This window comes from Salmo salar, unplaced genomic scaffold, assembly GCF_965601325.2.
Source record: "Salmo salar unplaced genomic scaffold, fSalSal1 ptg000129l, whole genome shotgun sequence".
Classification (NCBI taxonomy): Eukaryota; Metazoa; Chordata; class Actinopteri; order Salmoniformes; family Salmonidae; genus Salmo; species Salmo salar.
The window spans coordinates 855,457-883,028 of NW_027675318.1; the positions used below are offsets into that span (position 1 = coordinate 855,457).

The 27,572-nt window shown below is 39.6% G+C and overlaps 3 protein-coding genes across 3 annotated transcripts in view; 2 read left to right on the forward strand and 1 right to left on the reverse strand.

The window, feature by feature from the left end:
- LOC145866103 (tripartite motif-containing protein 16-like) overlaps positions 1–27,572 on the forward strand; it is a 384,803-nt gene that overhangs the window by 158,777 nt on the left and 198,454 nt on the right. The window lies entirely within an intron of this gene.
- Positions 5,846–18,647, forward strand: LOC145866122 (uncharacterized). Its single transcript, XM_082970976.1, has 2 exons — positions 5,846–5,858; positions 16,991–18,647. Exons 1-2 carry the CDS (start codon positions 5,846–5,848, stop codon positions 18,145–18,147), a joined length of 1,170 nt encoding a protein of 389 aa, XP_082827102.1. The 3' UTR covers positions 18,148–18,647.
- Positions 21,931–25,675, reverse strand: LOC145866064 (uncharacterized). The gene is made up of 2 exons (XM_082970929.1): positions 25,669–25,675; positions 21,931–25,557 (listed from the first exon to the last, which is right to left on the reverse strand). The coding sequence occupies exons 1-2, from the start codon at positions 25,673–25,675 to the stop codon at positions 24,506–24,508; spliced, it is 1,059 nt and encodes a 352-aa protein (XP_082827055.1). The 3' UTR covers positions 21,931–24,505.

Consider the following 27,572-nt stretch of genomic DNA (forward strand, 5'->3'; position numbering starts at 1 on the left):
TTTTAGCTAACACAGAAAGGGGCCTATATTGGAGACCAAAAATCGTCTGGCACACTGCTTAGAGTTTCATCAACTTTAATAACTTATTTCTAGCCTACAATCATCGATGTTACTACTAATGTGAAAACAAGACAAAATATGACTTTTCTTGCTCATTTTAAGGCAAATGTCAAATAATTTTAACATTCATTACAGACGTCAATTGTTGTCCAACATCATGGCTCCGCTGTTGGCATCACCTTTTACAGTGGATTACCGCTGTTGTGGGCCTTTAACCATCTGTCTGTCTTTGTTGTTCACACAGGAGAGAAACTTTACTATTGTGGATCCTCTGGGGAGCCTCAACAATATCATGATGCTGATGAGGCAGAGCAGAGTCTCTCCACATCAGAACACCTCAAGAAACACCTGCAGAGATCCACAGGGAAGAGAACTCACTGCTGCTCTGACTGTGGGAAGAGATTTACTTCCTCATCAGGCATTAAAATTCATCAGAGAACACACACAGGAGAGAAATCTTATAGCTGTGGTCAATGTGGGAAGAGTTTTGGTCGATCTGGAGAGCTGACAGTGCACCAGAGAATACACACAGGAGAGAAACCTTATAGCTGTGGTCAATGTGGGAAGAATTTTACTACATCTTGCTATCTGACTATACACCAACGAACACACACAGGAGAGAAACCATATAGCTGTAATCAATGTGGGAAGAGTTTTACTACATCTGGCTCTCTGACTTCACACCAGAGAATACACACAGGAGAGAAATCTTATATCTGTGATCAATGTGGGAAGAGTTTTAGTCAATCTAGCTATCTGACAATGCACCAGAGAACGCACAAAGGAGAGAAACCTTTTATCTGTGGTCAATGTGGGAAGAGTTTTAGTCAATCTAGCTATCTGACAAAGCACCAGAGAACGCACACAGGAGAGAAATCTTATATCTGTGGTCAATGTGGGAAGAGTTTTAGTCAATCTAGCTATCTGACAATGCACCAGAGAACGCACACAGGAGAGAAGTCCATACTTCACGTTCCATTAGCCTGATGTTGGTAGCGCGTCCTATGGCTCTCTCCAAGCGCAGCTCTGAACTTCATAATGAAAGCAATCCTCGCGCATGTAGGTTCGTTCAAACATGTCAAACGTTGTATAAAATAAATATTCAGGGCCTCTAACACCAAGAGAGCCAATAAGATTCGAGGGGGATGATGTCATGGCCTTTAAAAACGTTTCCAAAGGTGGGGGCAGACATGGCCGCCGGCGTCATAATGGTGATGGCCCATCCCCAATTTCAAACTCCTGTCATTCACTGAGTTTTGACTCTATAAGGCTCAAACCACTGTGAAAGGACTGGCGACATCTAGTGGAAGCAATAGGAAGTGCCAAAATATTCCTAAACCCCTGTGTTTTTCAATGGGATAGGTTTAAAGTCAATACAACACATCAGGTATCCACTTCCTGTCAGAAAATGTCTCAGGGTTTTGCCTGCCAAATGAGTTCTGTTATACTCACAGACACCATTCAAACAGTTTTAGAAACTTTAGAGTGTTTTCTATCCATATATAATAAGTATATGCATGCCCTATCTTCTGAGTTTGATTAGTAGGCCGTTGAAAATGGGAACGATTTTTTTTCAAAATGCGCTGTGGCGCCCCCTATCCTAGGGTATCCTCAAGAGGTTATAGCTGTGATCAATGTGGGAAGAGTTTTAGTCAATCTAGCTATCTGACTATACACCAACGAACACACACAGGAGAGAAACCTTATAGCTGTAATCAATGTGGGAAGAGTTTTGTTTCATCTAGCGGTCTGACAGTACACAAGAGAACACACACAGGAGAGAAATCTTATAGCTGTGACCAGAGATAATCTGATAAAAGACTTCTGATCAAATATCAGAAAATACATACATGAAGGAGTTGTTTCATGATATCAATGAATTAATGTCACAATGTAGAATGTTTTAACATTGTAGTAGGAGTATTTTAATGATGTCACAATGTAGAACACTAAAAGTTTGTCCCCTGTTCTATTGATTTCAACATGATATGGATATTAGCCTCAGGGGGAAAATCCAGGCTCTGAAATGGAAGAGTTACTATTTATGTGATTTAACAAAAAGTGACTAACAAAAAAAGAGTTGTGTTACACTTACCACGTTGGTGACCCACTGGAATCAAAATGCAACACTTCAAAATGTAGCTAGCTGTTTTCTACAAGTTGTCCTCTAACCAGGGATGTACACATTATTCCCAGATTCCGTGTGGTTTTTGAGCTGTTAGTTTTAACAGGACGTGCAACCTCATCTCCCTCCTCTCGCACAAATGATTTTAGCATGATATCGATGAGTGATGACAAATAAGTGTTGTGTTCCTTTGTTTAGTGACCCCTAAATTTAAATGCATCACTCCAAAATGTAGTTGACTGTCTTCTGCAGGTTGTCCTCTAACCAGTGAGGTAAAATATATCTCCATTTCCATGTGTTTTTTGTTTTGTTGTGTTAGTTTCAAGAGCAGGTTCAACCTGATTTCCCCCCAAATGGATATAAGATTTGTGTTTTGCGTTTAGCTAGTGCGTTGCCATGGATCTTTATTTATTTTGACTGCATGTTTTTCCGTATTGGAGATGAGTTTTGTTTGGGCTCGTTCCAAGGAGACGAGAGTTCTAGAAGCTAGTGGGATTTAGAAAGAGGAGAGTTCTAGAATCTAGTGAGTTTTAGGAAGACGAGTGTTCTAGAAGCTAGTGGGATTTAGGAAGACGAGAGTTCTAGAAGCTAGTGAGTTTTAGGAAGACGAGTGTTCTAGAAGCTAGTGGGATTTAGAAAGAGGAGAGTTCTAGAATCTAGTGAGTTTTAGGAAGACGAGTGTTCTAGAAGCTAGTGGGATTTAGAAAGAGGAGAGTTCTAGAATCTAGTGAGTTTTAGGAAGACGAGTGTTCTAGAAGCTAGTGGGATTTAGGATTCTATAGCAAGAAAAAGGAGAAACAAATAATCCTATTGTATATTATTATTTAGAAATACGTGTTTTTTTATTGTTTTTAATTGTTGACAGCCAGTAGACACCATGTTTATATTGGTGAAGGTGAATCATTGTAGTTGATTATAATGTGAAATGGAAGTTGTTTTCTGTTGGTGGTGAGCAAACTTGTCCAACATAAATATAGGATATATTTGTTGTCTTAAGGTGTTACAGGCTTTGGTTTTTCCATTTATGTTTTGAGGTTGGACTTTAGCCCGTCTAGCTCGTTAGCACGTCTAGCTCGTTAGCACGTCTAGCTCGTTAGCACGTAGGACGCACTGATTGGTGTCACCTCGTTAGTCAGTATGTGTTACACCTGTGCTGGCTTGTCCATCTTGCTCCACCTTTTTGGTTTGCTTCCTGTCTTTAAGTTTGGTGTGGGATTTTATTTTGTTTGCCTCTTCTTGGGCAGATTTAGTGGGTCTCATGGTGGGTGTCTTTTAGGTCCCAGTTGTTGTTACTAGTCAACTTCCAGTGGACACCCCCATAGTGTCTTTCAGAACCCCTCCTAAAAAACAAGTTTATATTTTGGGTTGGATATTGCATCCAATTCATATTTAAATCAATGGCAATTCCTTAGAATGTTCATTAGTCTTTCAGTTGTTAATCTTCTGTTTGTTGTGTACTAAATATTTCTGTTTATTTTAATTTTTTTAATTAGTTTTTTTTCTGTGAAACCATTGTGTTGCATCCATGTCTGAAAGGTGCTGTATAAATAAAGCTTGATTTGATTTCAACACATTAACCCAATGACTGACCAATCAACAGACTCTTAGTATGAAAACAGTATCAATCCCACTTTTGAAGCCTGCTGAAGGTGTGGTGGAGTGGTAAACATTGACTGTCCCTGCAACACAGAAATTAACACTTAGTAATATATAAAACACTCAAAGTAATGGATATGGAGCATCTATGGCCTCAGTTATACCTGGCACTAAAATGTGACATCTGTCTTCTGATCACTCCAAGCTGCATTAGGTTCAGATCTACCAGGATGGATCTTTGCCACAGTCAGACCACTGAATATGCATAAGCAATGTAAAGAGATGGGGTGAATGAGAGGAAAAGTACATTCTACACAAATGACCTTCATTATATCAAAGAACATATGTGTGTGCCTGAGGGGAAATTAACTTTCAGCCAAAAGGGGTGAGAAATTACACCAATATCAGTGGACAATTTGCACTAATGTAAATAAACATAGATGATGGAACATATTCCCTTTAGCTGACGTGATGAACCACTAAGGGGACATAAATATTTACCATCTAAACCATGTGTGACCTCTCACCTCTCTGGCTGTAGAAGTGTTCTTCCTAACCAGTTCCTCAACAGCTCTCTGACTGAGCTCTACCCTCACTGGGTCTTCAGAGGAGAGGAAGGCTGAGGAGGGATGGAAGGATGAATGGATCAGTCAGTCAATAAAGTGTAGAGCTGCTGTCTATGCTGTCTGACAAATTCACTATTTTAGTAGTTTATTAAAGTAAATAAGGCTTTATGACTGCTGAATACCAACTATCAATCACTTAGATCATGTATTTTCAGGTAGAGATACATCCTTGGGACGTCCCTAGCCCGTTGAAGTTGACATTTAAAATGGTTAAGGTAGGGGTTAAGGTTAGGGTTTAGGGTAGGGATGTCCCAAGGATCCCAGATAGCATTGACCATCGTGCATTATTCTGTCTCTTTTACATAGCAGGTGTAAAATAAACACAGACAAGACAAGTAGGCACGCAGTGCATTATGGTCATTGTAGTTTAAAAATAGCATCTAATTATGTAGGGTGACCATACGTCCTCTTTTTCCCGGACAAGTCCTCTTTTTGGACCAAAAAAAATGCGTCCGCCCGGGATTTCTAAATCGCCTAAAATGTCCGGGATTCGGCTTTTGCTTCCTACAGTCGCCATTCGTTGTGTGCGTTTTGGGGGTTTTGCATTGCTTTGACCTTTTTCAAGTGCTCGTACTAAGACCGAAGCAATTGTTAACGCTGTGATAGCACCACATTCTGTCGACATAGCTCAGAAAGCACTAGAAGACATACCTTACTGTGGTGTTTCTACTGATGGGAGCAATCACGGTGCTGTGGAAATATTCCCTCTGCTTATTCAGTATTTTGATTGGAACAATGGTGGCGTGCAAAGTAAATTAGTCGAAGTTAAAAACACTCCAAATGAGACAGCTGATACGATCGCGCAATACATCAAAGAAACACTGGAAAATAATGGGATTTTTTCCAAATATATTGCATTTACAGTAGGGTGACCATACGTCCTCTTTTTCCCGGACATGTCCTCTTTTTGGAAAACTAAAATTTGGTCACCCTAAATTATGCCAATCTGTATGTGGGGTTGTTAGAGAAGAATGTGATTGTCAGCCCTAACAATCCATTCTAGCAGCTCATCAGGCTATGAAAAAGTCTTCATTGATGACGTGTTCCATCTATTCCAGGGGACAGCAGGGGAACTTCATCGATTCCACTCCTTCATCAATACAAGCAGTAAACATCTGAAATTCACCCTCACCTTTGATGCGCATGAAACAAGTTACCCGATGGTTGGACAATACTTTTCTCGTTAATCATCTTAAATACTTAAACTGGAAATCAACCAATCCTCCATTGTTAACGCAGTGGAAAGGTCAAATGCTTTATTATCTACACATGTAAAGTGAGTGAGACGCAGAGAAATAAAATGGTTAGGTTATGGTAAAGTTTATAAAAGATCAAATTAAATATTTTTCCCAAAAATTGTTTTAAGTCCCAATGCAAAGTTACACCTCACTGTTCTATTTTTGGAGTTATTACATAAAACCAATAAGAATTCAGAAGAATGATAAAGGCAGGTGTGATGTAATATGGAAGACCGGTCTATTCCCTGTGATGTAAACAACAACAGAAAGAACTTCAAATTAAACCAATCGTTTAAACCAACGTTTTGGAAATACATAACGCTATCTAACCAAATATCAAAGAATGTTAGCTATATGCAGTTATCTTAGCCAGCCAGCTAACATTAGCTATTTAGCCAACTAGTTATGGTCAGCGAGCTGGAGCCCAACTACAAGAGACCAGTTAGAACCCGATTAACAAAACCCAACTAAAACATAACTGCAGATCAGAAGAGCAGAGACATACAGAATGATGGCTGGGAAAATCCTCAACATCCAAAATAGATAGATTCCAGAAGTCAGTCAGCTAGTGCGCTAGCAGTAAGCCAAGGTGGAAAAAGTGACAAAACTCCCGTAGTCGACTTCACAGAGAACATGCTGGAAAGTAGTGATGGGGAAAGCATTCCTGAAGCATTGACGCTTTTCAGCCTGTTGTGTCAACAAAACAAAACAAAAAAAACGAGCAAGCAGGTTGATATCCCACGGCAAGAGGCACCAGAGCTACTGTGCTAACGGGTTCCCTCTAGATAACACAACCACACAGTTCATGAAAAGCATGAGGTGTGACTAACGTTTGCAAGCTTGAGCTAGATATCAACCTAGTGTGACCTTCCTGGTCCCTCAAGTCAGTGAGTCAACACAGGAAGGAGCAATGAATGGACAGTTCATTTATTTCCAAAGCTGAAATGATGGGACACACACAGTATGGATGAATGATCAGTAGTGACGGGATATAAATAGCACTCCCATAGCAATTCTCCATAAATCTGCCCTATAATATACTAACAAAAAAAGAAATCAAGATGTCTGTCAAAGTTATTATGATCATATAGTGGATTTAACAGTTCCTAATAATTCCTAATTGACTATAATAAAATAATACATTGTTTCCATGTGTAATCTCATATTCACAACATCAGAATAAACTGTCATCCATTTTAGTATCAAAATATATCAAATTAACCTGGAATATTACTCAATGTCCCCCTCTGGTGGTGAAGAAGTATAATCCACCTAAACTAACAGAACCGGGCTGATAAACTGGCTGGTGTTCATGAGTTTATAAAACACATACTTTATACATGTCATAAATTACCTGCATTGATGAGATACACAGTGTGGATGAATGATCAGGATATAAATAGCACTCCTAAAGAAGATGCAGTGTGGATGAATGATCAGGATATAAATAGCACTCCTAAAGAAGATGCAGTGTGGATGAATGATCAGGATATAAATAGCACTCCTATAGAAGATGCAGTGAGGATGAATGATCAGGATATAAATAGCACTCCTATAGAAGATGCAGTGTGGATGAATGATCAGGATATAAATAGCACTCCTAAAGAAGATGCAGTGTGGATGAATGATCAGTAGTGACAGGATATAAATAGCACTCCTAAAGAAGATGCATTTTCCAGTTTGCTACCAACTTGAAAGAGGGAACTTCAGCATAAAACCCACATGGAAAACTGAGATTCGGCAAATAACATATAAAGAGGGGCCAAACCAACAACAGAAGTTACTAAAACATAAATTGCTAATTTATGATTTAAAAGGTGAATGGTTTATGATCTAATGTCAACTTTATACATTTCTATCCCAGGACCACCTAATTTCCAAATTCTCCATAAATCTGCTTTAGATTACCCAGAATCCCATACCTTTATCACTGACTGTAATGTAAAGACACGAGCAGCAGTCTAAGGTCCTGCATCTCAGTGCTAGAGGCATCACTACAGACCCTGGTTCAAAACTAGGCTGTATCATAACAGGCCGTGATAGGGAGTCCCATAGGGCAACGCACAGTGGCCCAGCATCGTCTTGGTTAGGGTTTGGGCAGGGGGTTTGGCAGGGGTAGGTCCGTCATTGTAAATAATAATTTGTTCTTAGCTGGCTTGCCTGGTTAAATAATGGTTAAATACATTTTTTAAATGTAACTTCATTACACCGTTACACTGGCATACAAACTCGGTAGCATAGAGTTGATAATACATATGACGTTGGGAAATAGTGCATTGTGGGTAGTTTAGAAGATTTCCCGAAATAAGTTAATACATTTGTAATAATGCAAAAACATAGCTGTTTGTACTTATAGGTAACCATATCGTGACTACAACTAGCTTACTAAGTCTTTAACCACGCTGTGTTGTTACACTGGTGAGTAAAAACTCATGCTTCCTACACTTTAACTTTTTGTCTGACAATAAAATAAACATTTTACTCAACTGCGTTACCCACTCCAGTCAGCAGATGGCGGTCTGGGAATTTAAGGTAATGCTGTTGGTGTGACGTATAATCTAGTGGACGGAAAGCTTCTTTCAACAGTAGCAACAGTTAGTCAGACACCACGGTAGCTTGCTAGACAAAATAGCCGAACAATAAAGCTCATTAGACGCTTTAGTGTATATTAGCCACTGTGTTTTAAACCCACTTCTGTCGTCTAGTTAGTTATCCGATTTAATTTCATATTTACGGTGTTGTTGTTATTAGTCAGCTAGCGGGCTGGTTAAGTTAGCATTAGCCTAGCTAACTAACATCTCCGACCATGAGTTCACTAAGCTACTCTCCTCCTGCTAAAGAAGATGAGGCCTGCTGGACGGAGAAAGAAGCTCTCGTCAAAGAGGAGGAAGAAGAGGAGGCTGTTTCAATACAAAAACAAGTAGAGGGTGAGGCTGTTACCGTGAAAGAAGAAGAGAAAGATGTTACAGTGAAAGAAGAGGAAGACGTTACAGTGAAAGAAGAGGAAGACGTGTTCAGAGTGAAGGAGGAGGAGGATGTTACAGTAAAAGAAGAGGAGGATGCAGTTTTTGGAGTGAAAGAGGAGGAGGGGGAGATGACTGTCACATCGAAGAAGGAAGAAGAGGAAGAATCTGGATATCTGGGCCCGGTTTCCCAAAGGCATGTTAAGGCATCCAATGGTTCTAACGATGAACGGGCCCTGATTAACACTAGTAAGTACTGTCTTAAATACAGAGGCACAAACTCTGCAGTTGTTGAACTGATGTGTGGTGTTAAAGGGGAAATCTGCAATTGTTACATCCATATTGTGACTTTTTAATTATTTATTTATACCCATTGATTCTTGAAGAATATAACACATGTCTCATGAGCTTAGTTCAACTGTTGTACCCCATCAGAACCCCAAATAAGCTTTTTTTTACTCCAATGTTTAGAAATGTAAACCAACACTGTATAGCCTCAACATAGTTAAAACTATAATGTTGATATCATGGATGGTCAGTCCTTGCATCCATAGGTCTGTCTATGAATTTGAAAGTAGTTACATTTCTCCAACCCCATAATCATCTTATAACCAAAACAGTGGTGGAATGACAGATTTGTTGTTGTATGAACGGCAGATTGCTGGGTTGTGTGGGTTTTTCCAACAGTAACAAAATGGCTGCCCAGAGGCTTGGTTTGGTAAACAGCTGAGGGATGGGGGAAGGAGGAGTGTAACCACTCAAATTTATTCATCCAGGATGTCATAATGATAGTTTAACCAGGTTTCTAGGATATATAGTATATTCTAGAATTCATCCATGATGTCATAATGATAGTTTAACCAGGTTTCTAGGATATATAGTATATTCTAGAATTCATCCATGATGTCATAATGATAGTTTAACCAGGTTTCTAGGATATATAGTATATTATAGAATTCATCCATGATGTCATAATGATAGTTTAACCAGGTTTCTAGGATATATAGTATATTCTAGAATTCATCCATTATGTCATAATGATAGTTTAACCAGGTTTCTAGGATATATAGTATATTCTAGAATTCATCCATGATGTCATAATGATAGTTTAACCAGGTTTCTAGGCTATATAGTATATTCTAGAATTCATCCATGATGTCATAATGATAGTTTAACCAGGTTTCTTGGCTATATAGTATATTCTAGAATTCATCCATGATGTCATAATGATAGTTTAACCAGGTTTCTAGGATATATAGTATATTCTAGAATTCATCCATGATGTCATAATGATAGTTTAACCAGGTTTCTAGGCTATATAGTATATTCTAGAATTCATCCATGATGTCATAATGATAGTTTAACCAGGTTTCTAGGCTATATAGTATATTCTAGAATTCATCCATGAGGTCATAATGATAGTTTAACCAGGTTTCTAGGCTATATAGTATATTCTAGAATTCATCCATGATGTCATAATGATAGTTTAACCAGGTTTCTAGGCTATATAGTATATTCTAGAATTCATCCATGATGTCAAAATGATAGTTTAACCAGGTTTCTAGGATAAATAGTATATTCTAGAATTCATCCATGATGTCATAATGATAGTTTAACCAGGTTTCTAGGATAAATAGTATATTCTAGAATTCATCCATGATGTCATAATGATTGTTTAACCAGGTTTCTAGGCTATATAGTATATTCTAGAATTCATCCATGATGTCATAATGATAGTTTAACCAGGTTTCTAGGATAAATAGTATATTCTAGAATTCATCCATGATGTCATAATGATAGTTTAACCAGGTTTCTAGGCTATATAGTATATTATAGAATTACCAGTGTAGATTTCCTGTGGAGGCAAATTATTAGAGCTGTTGATAAGTCATTGTATAATATTCAGCCAATTTTTTTCATGTCATTACATTAAAGGCGAAACATACCTAGATTCAATAACATTCATGCATTGGTTTGAAACCTTTGTTTTAAACCCTTCTCAAATTTGGAGCCTTGACGGGTTTGTAAAAAACGGTTTGTCAAAAAACACTTATTTATTTAAATGTAACCTTTATTTAACTAGGCAAGTCAGTTAAGAACAAATTCTTATTTCCAATGATGGCCTACCCCGGACGACGCTGGGCCAATTGTGCACCACCCTATGGGACTCCCAATCACGTCCGGTTGTGATACAGCCTGTAGTGACGCCTCTAGCACTGAGATGCAGTGTCTTAGACCGCTGTGCCACTTGGGAGCCCCAAAATCATGTTCTAGTGCTGTCCCCACCTAAAATACATCTTGGTCAACCAAGAGTCATCTGTTCTTTCTACCAATCGCTCCATGTGTTTTAATAAAATCAACTATATGTACGTAACTTGTCTGATGCTTTAAATAAGCCCCTTTCAAAAAATGTAGAACTAAGAACAGATATAGCCCTTGGTTCACTCCATACCTGACTGCCCTCGACCAGCACAAAAACATCCTGTGGCGTACTGCACTAGCATTGAATACTGCCCGCGATATGCAACTTTTCAGGGAAGTCAGGAACCAATTCACAGTCAGTTAGGAAAGCAAAGGCTAGCTTTTTCAAACATACATTTTTATCCTGTCGCTCTAACTCCAAAAAGTTTTGGGACACTGTAAAGTCCATGGAGAATAAGAGCACCTCATCCCAGCTGCCCACTGCACTGAGGCTAGGAAACACTGTCACCACCGATAAATCCACGATAATCGAGAATTTCAATAAGCATTTCTCTACGGCTGGCCATGCTTTCCTCCTGGCTACCCCAACCCCGGCCAACAGCTCCCCACCCACCGCAGCTACTTGCCCGAGCCTCCCCAGCTTCTCCTTCATCCAAATCCAGATAGCTGATGTTCTGAAAGTGTTGCAAAACCTGGACCCCTACAAATCAGCTGGGCTAGACAACCTGGACCCCTACAAATCAGCTGGGCTAGACAATCTGGACCCTCTCTTTCTCAAATTATCCGCAGCCATTGTGGCAACCCCATTACTAGTCTGTTCAACCTCTCTTTCGTATCTTCCGAGATTCCTAAAGATTGGAACGCTTCCGTGGTCATCCCCCTCTTCAAAGGGGGCGACACTCTAGATCCAAATTGTTACAGACCTATATCCATCCTGCCCTGCCTTTCTAAAGTCTTCGGAAGCCAAGTTAACTGGTATGGGCTATGTGGGACGCTAGCATCCCACCTGGCGGCAAATTCAAAACAGCAAAAATCTCATAATTCAAATTTCTCAAACATACTACTATTTTACACCATTTTAAAGATATACTTCTCCTTAATCCAACCACGTTGTCCGATTTCAAAAAAGGTTTTACGGTAAAACATTAGATTAAAAGCCACACAGCCATTTTTCCAAGCAAGGACAGGCGTCACAAAAACCAGAAATACAGCTAAATTTAAGCACTAACCTTTGATGATCTTCATCAGATGGCACTCATAGGACTTCATGTTACAGAATACATGTATTTTTTGCTCGATAAAGTTCATATTTATATCCAAAAAACCCATTTTACATTGGCCCGTAATGTTCAGAAATGCTTTTCCTCTGAAAACTTCCGGTGAATGAGCACATCAATTTATAGAAATACTCATCATAAGCGTTGATAAAATATTAAACTGTTATTCAAAGAATTATAGTTAAACATCTCCTTAATGCAACCGCTGTGACAGATTTCAAAAAAGCTTCACGGGAAAGCACACTTTGATAATCTGAGTACAGCGCTCAAAAAACATCAGGCAATACAGATACCCGCCATTTTGGAGTCATCTAAAATCATAAATAGCATTATAAATATTCACTTACCTCAGAATGCACTCCCAGGAATCCCAGGTCCACAATAAATCTTTTATTGTTCGATAAAGTCCATCATTTAAGTCCTTTTTGTTAACGCGTTCAGTAAGCTACTCCAAATGTAGGAAGCGCGCCGAAAATTTCACGACGAAAAGTCAAAAAAAGTTATATTTACGTTCGTAGAAACATGTCAAACGATGTATAGCATCAATCTTTACGGCCTTTTTACCATAAATATTCAATAATATTCCAACCGGACGATTCAAAATGTCTTCAAAAATGTAATGGAACACAGCTACCTCTCACGTGAAAGCACACAACTGAGGCCATGTCATTCTCTCAGTCATATCACTCCAGGAGCTCTTGTTCACTCCCTGTTCACTGCAAAAGCCTGAAACAACGTTCTAAAGACTGTTGACATCTAGTGGAAGCCTTAGGAAGTGCAAAATGAACCCTAAGTCACTGTATATCAAATAGGCCCAGTCTTGAAAAACTACAAACCACTTCCTGGTTGGATTTTTTCTCAGGTTTTTGCCTGCCATATGAGTTCTGTTATACTCACAGACATCATTCAAACAGTTTAGAAACGTCAGAGTGTTTTCTATTCAAATCTACTAATAATATGCATATCCTACCTTCTGGGCCCGAGTAGCAGGCAGTTTAATTTGGGCACGTATTCATCTGAATTTCCGAATACTGCCCCCTGTCACCAAAAAGTTAATAAACAGATCACTGACCATTTTGAATCCCACCGTACCTTCTCCGCTGATCCGGTTTCCGACCTGGTCACGGGTGCACCTCAGCCACGCTCAAGGTACTAAACGATATCATAACCGCCATCGATAAAAGACACTACTGTGCAGCCGTCTTCATCGACCTGGCCAAGGCTTTCGACTCTGTCAATCACTGTATTCTTATCGGCAGACTCAATAGCCTTGGTTTCTCAAATGACTGACTCGCCTGGTTCACCAACTACTTCAATGATATAGTTCAGTGTGTCAAATCGGAGGGCCTGTTGTCCGGACCTCTGGCAGTCTCTATGGGGGTACCACAGGGTTCAATTCTCGGACCGACTCTTTTCTCTGTATATACCAACGATGTTGCTCTTGCTGCGGGTGATTCCTTGATCCACCTCTACGCAGACGACACCATTCTGTATACATCTGGCCCTTCTTTGGACACTGTTAACCTGTGGGGGCAGTATTTACACGGCCGGATAAAAAACATACCTGATTTAATCTGGTTATTACTACTGCCCAGAAACTAGAATATGCATATAATTATTGGCTTTGGATAGAAAACACCCTAAAGTTTCTAAAACTGTTTGAATGGTGTCTGTGAGTATAACAGAACTCATATGGCAGGCAAAAAAAAACCTGAGGAGATTCTGTTCAGGAAGTGCCCTCTCTGACCATTCCTTGAGCTTCTTGGCTCTGTTTATTGAAGACTGAGGATCTTTGCTGTAACGTGACACTTCCTACGGCTCCCATAGGCTCTCAGAAGGCGGGAAAAAGCTGAATGATGTAATTCCAGGCCCTGGCTGAAAAACTTTAGCGCTTTTGCTAAGTGGTCTATCAGAGGACCATTGGCTTAGGCGCGTGCACGAGTCAACCCCATGTTTTTATTTTTTTATTTTCTTTCGTCTTTGAGCCTAAACACGCTTTCCTGGTCGGAATATTATTGCTTTTTTACGAGAAAAATGGCATACATTTTTTTTAAACAGCGGTTGACATGCTTCGAAGTACGGTAATGGAATATTTAGAATTTTTTGTCACGAAATGCGTCGTGCTCGTCACCCTTCTTTACCATTCGGATAGTGTCTTGAACGCACGAACAAAACAGAGGATATTTGAACATAACTATGGATTATTTTGAACCAAACCAACATTTGTTATTGAAGTAGAAGTCCTGGGAGTGCATTCTGACGAAGAACAACAAAGGTAATAACATTTTTTTTTTTTGTAAATCTTTTGGTGAGGGCTAAACTTGGTCGGTGTCTAAATAGCTAGCCCTGTGATGCCGGGCTATCTACTGAGAATATTGCAAAATGTGCTTTCACCGAAAAGCTATTTTAAAATCGGACATGGCGAGTGCATAGAGGAGTTCTGTATCTATAATTCTTAAAATAATTGTTATGTTTTTTGTGAACGTTTATCGTGAGTAATTTAGTAAATTCACCGGAAGTTTGCGGGGGGTATGCTAGTTCTGAACATCACATGCTAATGTAAAAAGCTGTTTTTTGATATAAATATGAACAAAACATGCATGTATTGTATAACATAATGTCCTAGGGTTGTCATCTGATGAAGATCATCAAAGGTTAGTGCTGCATTTAGCTGTCTTTTGGGTTTATGTGACATTATATGCTAGCTTGAAAAATGGGTGTCTGATTATTTCTGGCTGGGTACTCTGCTGACATAATCTAATGTTTTGCTTTCGTTGTAAAGCCTTTTTGAAATCGGACAGTGTGGTTAGATTAACGAGAGTCTTGTCTTTAAAATGGTGTAAAATAGTCATATGTTTGAGAAATTGAAGTAATAGCATTTCTAAGGTATTTGAATAACGCGCCACAGGACGATTTCATCCCACCTTCCCTAGAGAGGTTAACAAACCTCCAAACGAGCTTCATTGCCATACAACTCTCCTTCCGTGGCCTCCAACTGCTCTTAAACACTAGTAAAACTAAATGTATGCTCTTCAACCGATCGCTGCCCGCACCCGCCCGACTAGCATCACTACTCTGGACGATTCTGACTTAGAATATGTGGACACCTACAAATACCTAGGTATCTGGTTAGACTGTAAACTCTCCTTCCAGACTCATATTAAGCATCTCCAATCCAAAATTAAATCTAGAATCGGCTTCCTATTTCGCAACAAAGCTACCTTCACTCACGCTGCCAAACATACCCTCGTAAAACTGACTATCCTACCGATCCTTGACTTCGGTGATGTCATTTTCAAAATAGCCTCCAACACTCTACTCAGCAAACTGGATGCAGTCTATCACAGTGCCATCCGTTTTGTCACCAAAGCCCCATGTAGCACCCACCACTACGACCTGTACGCTCTCGTCGGCTGGCCTTCTTTACATATTCGTCGCCAAACCCACTGGCTCCAGGTCATCTATAAGTCTTTGCTAGGCCGCCTTAACTCAGCTCACTGGTCACCATAACAACACCCACCCATAGCACGCGCTCCAGGAGGTATATCTCACTGGTCATCCCCAAAGCCAACACCTACTTTGGACACATTTCCTTCCAGTTCTCTGCTGCCAATCACTGGAACAAATTGCAAAAAATCGCTGAAGTTGGAGACATATATCTCCCTCACTAACTTTAAGCATCAGCTATCTGATCAGCTTACCGATCGCTGCAGCTGTACACAGTCCATCTGTAAATAGCCCATCCAACTGCCTACCTCATCCCCATGTTTTTATATACTTTTTTTGCTCTTTTGCACACCAGTATTTCTACTTGCACATGTATCACTCCAGTGTTAATTTGCTAAATTGTAATTACTTCGCTGCTGTGGCCTATTTATTGCCTTACCTCCTTACTCCATTTGCACAACTGTATATAGATTTTTCTATTGTGTTATTGACTGTATGCTTGTTTATCCCATGTGTAACTCTGTGTTGTTTGTGTCGCACTGCTTTGCTTTATCTTGGCCAGGTCGCAGTTGTAAATGAGAACTTGTTCTCAACTGGCCTACCTGGTTAAATAAAGGTGAAAAACAAAATGTACAAAAAAATACATTTAAAAAATCATAAGTTTATTGACAACACCCAAATGGATACTGTCATTAACTCGGTTCTTAATACTGTAGCAAACATTATATTAAGCAGGACATTCAAGCGAGCTTTACAATTATAATCCAAAGTAGTGTGAAATGCACTCATAAGCAACCTGGAAATGGAAGTTACTTCCCTGAGTTTTCCCCCATTCAGAATACATTGTGAAAAACTAAAATCTTTGCTCACCATTTTTGCTCCAGGCAGATATAGTACATCCATAACTAGTGGTTTCCTCATTAGCAGATATACTACATCCATAACTATCGGTTTCCTCATTACCAGATATACTACATCCATAACTAGTGGTTTCCTCATTACCAGATATACTACATCCATAACTAGTGGTTTCCTCATTACCAGATATATTACATCCATAACTAGTGGTTTCCTCATTACCAGATATACTACATCCATAACTAGTGGTTTCCTCATTAGCAGGGAGGAGTTTCTACAACCAAATTGCATGTGCATCGGAAAAACAGAAAGGGGCCTATATTGGAGACCAAAAGTCGTCTGGCACACTGCTTAGAGTTTCAACAACTCTAATAATTTATTTCTAGCCTACAATCATTGATGTTACTACGAATGTGAAAATAAGACAAAATATGAATGTTCTTGCTCATTTTAAGACAATTGTTAAATCATGTTAACATTCATTACAGATATCAATTGTTGTATAACATCATGGCTACGATGTTGGCATCACCTTTTACAGTGGATTTCTGCTGTTGTGGGCCTTTAAATCATCTGTCTGACTTTGTTGTTCACACAGGAGAGATACTTCACTATCTTGGATCCTCTGGGGAGCCTCAACAACCTCATGATGCTGACAGGGCAGAGAAGAGTCTCTCCAGATCAGAACACCTCAAGAAACACCTGCAGAGATCCACAGGGAAGAGAACTCACTGCTGCTCTGACTGTGGGAAGAGATTCACCTCATCAGGCATTAAAATTCATCAGATAATTCACACAGGGGAGAAACCTTATAGCTGTACTCAATGTGGGAAGAGATGTACTACATCTGGCCATCTAACTCAACACCAGAGAACACACACAGGAGAGAAATCTTATAGCTGTGGTCAATGTGGGAAGAGGTTTACTCAGTCAACCAGCCTGATATCACACCACAGAACACACACAGGAGAAAAACCTTATAGCTGTGGTCAATGTGGGAAGAGTTTTGTTCAATCTGGCCAGCTGACATTACACCAAAGAACACACACAGGAGAGAAATCTTATATCTGTGATCAGTGTGGGAAGCGTTTTGGTCGATCTGGAGGTTTGACAGTGCACCAGAGAACACACACAGGAGAGAAACCTTATAGCTGTGATCAGTGTGGGAAGCGTTTTGGTCAATCTGGAGATCTGACAGTGCACCAGAGAACACACACAGGAGAGAAACCTTATAGCTGTGATCAATGTGGGAAGAGTTTTGCTGCACCTAGCACACTGACTCGACACCAGAGAATACACACAGGAGAGAAATCTTATATCTGTGATCAGTGTGGGAAGCGTTTTGGTCAATCTGGAGATCTGACTGTGCACCAGAGAACACACACAGGAGAGAAATCTTATAGCTGTGATCAATGTGGGAAGGGTTTTAGTATGTCTGGCTCTCTGACTTTACACCAGAGAACACACACAGGAGAGAAATCTTATAGCTGTGGTCAATGTGGGAAGAGTTTTGCTGCACCTAGCACACTGACTCGACACCAGAGAATACACACAGGAGAGAAATCTTATAGCTGTGATCAATGTGGGAAGAGTTTTAGTAGGTCTGGCTCTCTGACAGTGCACCAGAGAATACACACAGGAGAGAAACCTTATAGCTGTAATCAATGTGGGAAGAGTTTTGGTCGATCTGGAGAGCTGACAGTACACAAGAGAACACACACAGGAGAGAAATCTTATAGCTGTGACCAGAGATAATCTGATAAAAGACCTCTGATCAAATATCAGAAAATACATGAAGGAGTTGTTAAATGATATCAATATATTTTAATGATGTCACAATGTAGAACCCTAAACGTTTGTCCCCTGTTCTATTGATTTCAACATGATATGGATATTAGCCTCAGGGGGAAAATCCAGGCTCTGAATTGGAGGATTACTATTTATGAGATTTAATAAAAAGTGACTAACAAAAAAAGAGCTGTGTTACATTTACAGCATTGGTGACCCACTTGAATCAAAATGTAGATAGCTGTTTTCTACAAATTGTCCTCTAACCAGGGATGTACACATTATTCCCAGATTCCGTGTGGTTTTGGAGCTGTTAGTTTTTACAGGACGTGCAACCTCATCTCCCTCCTCTCGCGCAATTGATTTCAACATGATATCGATGAGTTATGACATCGATGAGTTATGACAAGTAAGTGTTCCTTTGTTTAGCGACCCCTACATTTAAATGCATCACTCCAAAATGTAGCTGACTGTCTTCTGCAGGTTGTCCTCTAATCAGTGAGGTAAAATATATCTCCCATTTCCATGTGTTTTTTTAGATGTGTTAGTTTCAACAGCACGTACAACCTGATTTCCCCTCTAATCGATATCAGTGATTTATTGCTACTTGTCAAAACAAGGTGCTTGTTTAAAAAAATTACAAGTAATATGATTATTGTGGCAGATGTTTGTGTATATAGCACATTTTATGTTTAGGTTTTCAATATATCCCAAACTGTTTCTGCGTATTGGTTATTGATTTGGACACGTTAAAACTGTGTTTTGACATTGGGGCTATTTCATATTTTCATTTCATGTAACATTTAGTAATCATAATTATTTATGCAACCAACTGACAATTTTTTGGTACAATTATATTGACATTGTTGCCCTGTTTTTAGAATATCAGAGTTCATTCTCAGATGTGCCAACCCAAATGTACTAGAGCATGACATTGGGGACTGGGCCCCGATCCAACAACATGTCTATCTAGTGAACCCTGAAAAGAGAGAGAAGCTCTGCAGTGAGGTGTGGAAAGTTACTACGGATATTGCAGGAGTTTCCTCTTGAAATCAGACATGTCCGTGGTAAGGACAACTTGGTTGCTGATTGTCTCAAGGGTTGGCAGTCAAAAGGTTTTGTGTTGTTCGTTTAGCCAAAGCGTTACCATGGATCACATATTATTTTGACACGTTTTTCCGTGTTGGAGATGAGTTTTATCTCTTATTATTTTCTGTATGTTTTTGAAACTGCACTGTTGGTTAGGGGCTCGTAAGTCAGCATTTCACTGTTAGGTCTGTTGTATTCGGCGCAGTACAATTTGATTTGAGTTTTGTTATACGGCATGTTTTTCCGTATTTGAGATGATTTTTGTTTGGGCTCGTTCCAAGGGGACGAGAGTTCTAGAAGCTAGTGAGTTTTAGGAAGATGAGAGTTCTAGAAGCTAGTGAGTTTTAGGAAGACGAGTGTTCTAGAAGCTAGTGGGTTTTAGGAAGACGAGTGTTCTAGAAGCTAGTGAGTTTTAGGAAGACGAGTGTTCTAGAAGCTAGTGAGTTTTAGGAAGACGAGTGTTCTAGAAGCTAGTGAGTTTTAGGAAGACGAGTGTTCTAGAAGCTAGTGAGTTTTAGGAAGACGAGAGTTCTAGAAGCTAGTGAGTTTTAGGAAGACGAGTGTTCTAGAAGCTAGTGAGTTTTAGGAAGACGAGAGTTCTAGAAGCTAGTGAGTTTTAGGATTCTATAGACAGAAAAAGGAGAAAAAAATAGTACGATTGTATATTCTTATTTTTAATTGTTGAAAGCCAGTAGACACCATGTTTATATTGGTGAAGGTGAAGCATTGTAGTTGATTATGTGAAATGGAAGTTGTTTTCTTTTGGTGGTGAGCAAACTTTTCTCAGATACTGTTGCCCTCTTACATTCTGCATAGAAATTATCCCCAGCATCCTATCTGAATGTTTGGCTGTTCCTTTTCAGTTGAAAGATGGTGCAACAACAATAGAAACCAGAAAACGTATGTTTGTTTCCTTGTATTTTCTTCTACCAGATCTATTGTGTTATATTCTCCTACATTCAATTCACATTTCCACAAACTTCAGAGTGTTTCCTTTCAAATGAAACCAAGAAAATGCATATCCTTGCTACTGGGCCTGAGCTACAGACAGTTAGATTTGGGTATGTCTTCAGGCGGAAATTAAGAGAAGTGGGGGGGTAGCCCTAACAGGTTTAAGACTCATTTCCACAGTCACACAACTCTCATATCACAGTCACACAATGCTATTCCCAAACCTACCTAATCAATTAGTTGTTTTTCAACAATATTTTAACCTGCAGGAATATTTTCACATTTCTATCTAATGGTTTGTTCCTAGGATAATGCAACTCATACATTTACATCTTTCAATACTTCTAAAATGGTGTCCAGGTTTAAAAAAATTACAGGTGCACCGTACTATCTTATACTATACCATAAATGGTCTTAACTAGTAAACACAGATTCTAGTTTTCATCCAGTTCATAGATAGCTGACAGCCTCAGAGCCTACTGACTGGGCCCTGTTTACACCTCCACACAGGAATACACACTCAGAGCCTACTGACTGGGCCCTGTTTACACCTCCACACAGGAATACACACTCAGAGCCTCCTGACTGGGCCCTGTTTACACCTCCACACAGGAATACACACTCAGAGCCTCCTGACTGGGCCCTGTTTACACCTCCACACAGGAATACACACTCAGAGCCTACTGACTGGGCCCTGTTTACACCTCCACACAGGAATACACACTCAGAGCCTCCTGACTGGGCCCTGTTTACACCTCCACACAGGAATACACACTCAGAGCCTACTGACTGGGCCCTGTTTACACCTCCACACAGGAATACACACTCAGAGCCTTCTGACTGGGCCCTGTTTACACCTCCACACAGGAACACACACTCAGAGCCTCCTGACTGGGCCCTGTTTACACCTCCACACAGGAATACACACTCAGAGCCTACGAGGACTTTCTAAAAACTCCTCTTTGCGTGTTTCACTCACCTCTTTCTTTTTAAACTACGTTCAAGATGTGGTATATAAATATACTATACTGATGGTATCCACTATATATACTATACTGATGGTATCCACTATATATACTATACTGATGGTATCCACTATATATACTATACTGATGGTATCCACTATATATACTATACTGATGGTATCCACTATATATACTATACTGATGGTATCCGCTATATATACTATACTGATGGTATCCGCTATATATACTATACTGATGGTATCCACTATATATACTATACTGATGGTATCCACTATATATACTATACTGATGGTATCCACTATATATACTATACTGATGGTATCCACTATATATACTATACTGATGGTATCCACTATATATACTATACTGATGGTATCCACTATATATACTATACTGATGGTATCCACTATATATATACTATACTGATGGTATCCACTATATATACTATACTGATGGTATCCACTATATATACTATACTGATGGTATCCACTATATATACTATACTGATGGTATCCACTATATATACTATACTGATGGTATCCACTATATATACTATACTGATGGTATCCACTATATATACTATACTGATGGTATCCACTCGGTTCGCTGCCTCTCAGATCAAAGGTGGGTCCATTTGCTCCGTTCCCGAAGTTTGGTCTCCCTGAGATCTCAAGTTAGAGGGATCCCTGGTGCACCATTTACCCAGGTCATCAGGAGCCAGGTCATTTACCCAGGTCGTCAGGTCATTTACCCAGGTCATCAGGAGCCAGGTCATTTACCCAGGTCGTCAGGAGTCAGGTCATTTATCCAGGTCATCAGGAGCGGTCACCAAGTCTAGATTCACATCCCCGTCGTCAACTGTTGTTAATTTCTTTAATATCAAATGAGGAGACAAACTTATCATAGAAGTCAGAGTTAATCTTAAACTAAATCTTTATTCACTTATTAATAAGGGAGCAGGTCAATACAACACGCAAATATAGGGTGAATCAATTGAGTGTTCTACGATAATGATGGCTGGTCGACGAATCACCACCAGATGATTCGTTGAGAGATGAATCACCCCCAGATGATTCGTTGAGAGATGAATCACCACCAGATGATTCATTGAGAGATGAATCACCCCCAGATGATTCGTTGAGAGATGAACCACCCCCAGATGATTCGTTGAGAGATGAATCACCCCCAGATGATTCGTTGAGAGATGAATCACCACCAGATGATTCATTGAGAGATGAATCAACCCCAGATGATTCGTTGAGAGATGAATCACCCCCAGATGATTCGTTGAGAGCCATGAGACAAAAGTACAAAGGTCTTTTACAGCCAAGATGCACCCCTTTTAACCTACATGACCAACAACAGATGTATAGAACGGGTCACAAGGTTAAGATCTGTATGAAAGATACTTATAATTCTCAGCAGAGAGTATCTGCTGTAAAAACAGTACTCTTTGTGTAGAGACCAGGGTCTGGCCCTGGGGTCATCTCTCCCTGGTACCATATAGAACAGAAACATTAACTCATGTTCTGGAATGCAGTCTCTTTAGGTTTTATCACCCAAAAGACATTGTAAATCTCCTGTCAGTGTTTTCTCCCAGAGGCCCATCCTCAGTAGAACACACAGACACAATAGTTCTAAGAACCCTCTATTCTGTTGCATAAAACAACCATTTGATGCAATAAAAGTATTATAACATAATCTTGCAGTTTTGCTCTCAGTGTCCACTGAAAGTTGACTAGTAACAACAACTGGGACCTAAAAGACACCCACCATGAGACCCACTAAATCTGCCCAAGAAGAGGAAAACGAAAGAAAAACCCACACCAAACTTAAAGACAGGAAGTAAACCAAAAAGGTGGAGCAACTAAAGGTGTTGACTCTCCACATCAAGACAACTGGAGCACTGGGCCAGACACTCTTAAATAGAACCTGGACCAGCTCAGGTGAAACACCTTCCCACTAACGAGATGGACAAGCCAGCACAGGTGTAACACATACTGACTAACGAGGTGACACCAATCAGTGCGTCCTACGTGCTAACGAGCTAGACGGGCTAACGAGCTAGACGTGCTAACGAGCTAGACGTGCTAACGAGCTAGACGGGCTAACGAGCTAGACGTGCTAACGAGCTAGACGTGCTAACGAGCTAGACGTGCTAACGAGCTAGACGGGCTAACGAGCTAGACGTGCTAACGAGCTAGACGGGCTAAAGTCCAACCTTAAAACATAAATGGAAAAACCAAAGACTAACACCTTAATAGAATGCTCACCACCAACAGAAAACAACTTCCATTTCACATTATAATCAACTACAATGCTTCACCTTCACCAATATAAACATGGTGTCTACTGGCTGTCAACAATTAAAAAATAGAAAAAAATATAAATGTATAAAATTAGCTTCTGACTGTCGTCCTAAAACTCACTAGCTTCTAGAACTCTAGTCTTTCTAAAACTCACTAGCTTCTAGAACTCTCGTCCACTTGGAGCCCAAACAAAACTCATCTCCAAATCGGAAAAACATGCAGTCAAAATAAGATCCATAGCAACTCACTGGCTAAATGCAAAACACAATTTTCTTTGACTGCCCACCTTGAGACAATCAGAAACCAAGTTGTCCTCGCCATGGACACAAGCACCAAAAACACTGTTGTTTTGACAAGTAGCAATAAACTACTGATATTGATTAGGGGGGAAATCAGGTTGTACGTGCTGTTGAAACTTGACAACAAAATACAAACACATGGAAATGGGAGATATCTTTCACCTCACTGGTTAAAGGACAACCTGCAGAAGACAGTCAGCTACATTTTGGAGTGATTAATTTAAATTTAGGGGTCACTGAACAAAGGAACACAACACTTATTTTTCATAACTCATCGGTATCATGTTGAAATCATTTGGGTGAGAGGAGGGAGAGAGGAGGTTGCACATTCTGTTAAAACTAACACCTCAAAAACCACACGGAATCTGGGAATAATGTGTACATCAGTGGTTAGAAGACAATTTGTAGAAAACAGCTAGCTACATTTTGAAGTGTTGCATTTTGATTCCAGTGGGTCACCAATGTGGTAAGTGTAACACAGCTCTTTTTTTGTTAGTCACTTTTTGTTAAATCACATAAATAGTAACTCTTCCATTTCAGAGCCTGGATTTTCCCCCTGAGGCTAATATCCATATCATGTTGAAATCAATAGAACAGGGGACAAACGTTTAGGGTTCTACATTGTGACATCATTAATATACACCTACTACAATGTTTAAACATTCTACATTGTGACATTATTTCATTGATATCATGAAACAACTCCATGTATTTTCTGATGTTTGATCAGAGATCTTTTATCAGAGTATCTCTTGTCACATTGACCACAGCTATAAGGTTTCTCTCCTGTGTGTGTTCTCTTGTGTTGAGTCAGATGTCCAGATTGACCAAAACTCTTCCAACATTTACCACAGCTATAAGATTTCTCTACTGTGTGTATTCTCTGGTGTACTGTCAGATTATCAGATGTAGTAAAACTCTTCCCACATTGATCACAGCTAAAAGGTTTCTCTCCTGTGTGTATTCTCTGGTGTAAAGTCAGTTCTCCAGATTGACCAAAACTCTTCCCACATTGACCACAGCTATAAGGTTTCTCTCCTGTGTGTCTTCTCTGGTGTACAGTCAGAATGCTTGATGTAGTGAAACTCTTCCCACATTGATCACAGCTATAAGGTTTCTCTCCTGTGTGTATTCTCTGGTGTACTGTCAGATGATCAGATGTAGTAAAACTCTTCCCACATTGATCACAGCTAAAAGGTTTCTCTCCTGTGTGTATTCTCTGGTGTACAGTCAGTTCTCCAGATTGACCAAAACTCTTCCCACATTGACCACATATATAAGGTTTCTCTCCTGTGTGTCTTCTCTGGTGTACAGTCAGAATGCTTGATGTAGTGAAACTCTTCCCACATTGATCACAGCTAAAAGGTTTCTCTCCTGTGTGTATTCTCTGGTGTAAAGTCAGTTCTCCAGATTGACCAAAACTCTTCCCACATTGACCACAGCTATAAGGTTTCTCTCCTGTGTGTATTCTCTGGTGTACTGTCAGATAATCAGATGAAGTAAAACTCTTCCCACATTGATCACAGCTAAAAGGTTTCTCTCCTGTGTGTATTCTCTGATGAATTTTAATGCCTGATGAGGTGAATCTCTTCCCACAGTCAGAGCAGCAGTGAGTTCTCTTCCCTGTGGGTCTCTGCAGGTGTTTATTGAGGTGTTCTGATCTGGAGAGACTCTTCTCTGCCTCGTCAGCATCATGAGGTTGTTGAGGCTCCCCAGAGGATCCACGATAGTCACGTCTCTCTCCTGTGTGAACAACAAAGTTAGACAGATGATTAAAGGCCCAAAACAGCGTAATCCACTGTATAAGGTGATGTACAACAACTGACGTCTGTAATCAATGTTAAAATGATTTACTTGACATTTGTCTTAAAAAGAGCAAGAATAGTCATCTTTAGTCTTGTTTTCACATTAGTAGTAAAACCAATGATTGTAGGCTAGAAAGAAATTATTAAAGTTGTTGAAACCCTAAGCAATGTGCCAGACGACTTTGGTCTCCAATATAGGCCCCTTTCTGTGTTTGCTAGAATTGCGGCACGAGGGCAAAGCACACAATTTGGTTGCAGAAACTCATCCCTGCTAATGAGGAAATGGCTAGTTATGGATGTAGTATATCTGGTAATGAGGAAACCACTAGTTATGGATGTAGTATATCTGGTAATGAGGAAACCACTATTTATGGATGTAGTATATCTGGTAATGAGGAAACCACTAGTTATGGATGTAGTATATCTGGTAATGAGGAAACCACTAGTTATGGATGTAGTATATCTGGTAATGAGGAAACCACTAGTTATGGATGTAGTATATCTGGTAATGAGGAAACCACTAGTTATGGATGTAGTATATCTTGTAATGAGGAAACCACTAGTTATGGATGTAGTATATCTGGTAATGAGGAAACCACTAGTTATGGATGTAGTATATCTGCTAATGAGGAAACCACTAGTTATGGATGTAGTATATCTGGTAATGAGGAAACCGCTAGTTATGGATGTAGTATATCTGGTAATGAGGAAACCGCTAGTTATGGACGTAGTATATCTGGTAATGAGGAAACCGCTAGTTATGGATGTAGTATATCTGGTAATGAGGAAACCGCTAGTTATGGACGTAGTATATCTGGTAATGAGGAAACCCCTAGTTATGGATGTACTATATCTGGTAATGAGGAAACCACTAGTTATGGATGTAGTATATCTGGTAATGAGGAAACCACTAGTTATAGATGTAGTATATCTGGTAATGAGGAAACCACTAGTTATGGATGTAGTATATCTGGTCATGAGGAAACCACTATTTATGGATGTAGTATATCTGCTAATGAGGAAACCACTAGTTATGGATGTAGTATATCTGGTAATGAGGAAACTACTAGTTATGGATGTAGTATATCTGCCTGGAGCAAAAATGGTGAGAAAAGATTTTAGTTTTTCACAATGTATTCTGAATGTGAATGGGGGAAAACTCAGGGGAGTAACCTCCATTTCCAGGAAGATATTAGATTATGAGTTCATTTCACACTACCTTGGATTATAATTGTAAGGCTTGTTTGAATTTCCTGCTTAATATAATGTTTGTGTCGTCATCGCAAATCAACCACTTTGTACTTAGAAAACACTTCAACCAGTAAAATGCTCTTTGGCTTTTCCACCAGCCTGACAATGAGGGTTTGTACACTGTTTGCCAAATTGGCCCATAACTTCACCTAACAACAATCATACCTATGTAATGAACGAAGAAGCACTTTGGATGTTGTTGCATGACATACATAGTGTCCTCTAGGACCCATAACAATAACATAGACCTACTGTAGGAACCATAACTTCACCTAACAACAACATAGACCTACTGTAGGACCCATAACTTCACCTAACAACAACATAGACCTACTGTAGGACCCATAACTTCACCTAACAACAACATAGACCTACTGTAGGACCCATAACTTCACCTAACAACAACATAGACCTACTGTAGGACCCATAACTTCACCTAACAACAACATAGTCCTACTGTAGGACCCATAACTTCACCTAACAATAACATAGACCTACTGTAGGACCCATAACTTCACCTAATAACAACATAGACCTACTGTAGGACCCATAACAATAACATAGACCTACTGTAGGACCCATAACTTCCCCTAACAATATAGACCTAGGACTATAAATCATTTAATATTTCAGGTGAAACATGGAAACTAAAATGTCTTTGTAATGACATTTCATAACCTGATCACCAGATAATTTTGTGAA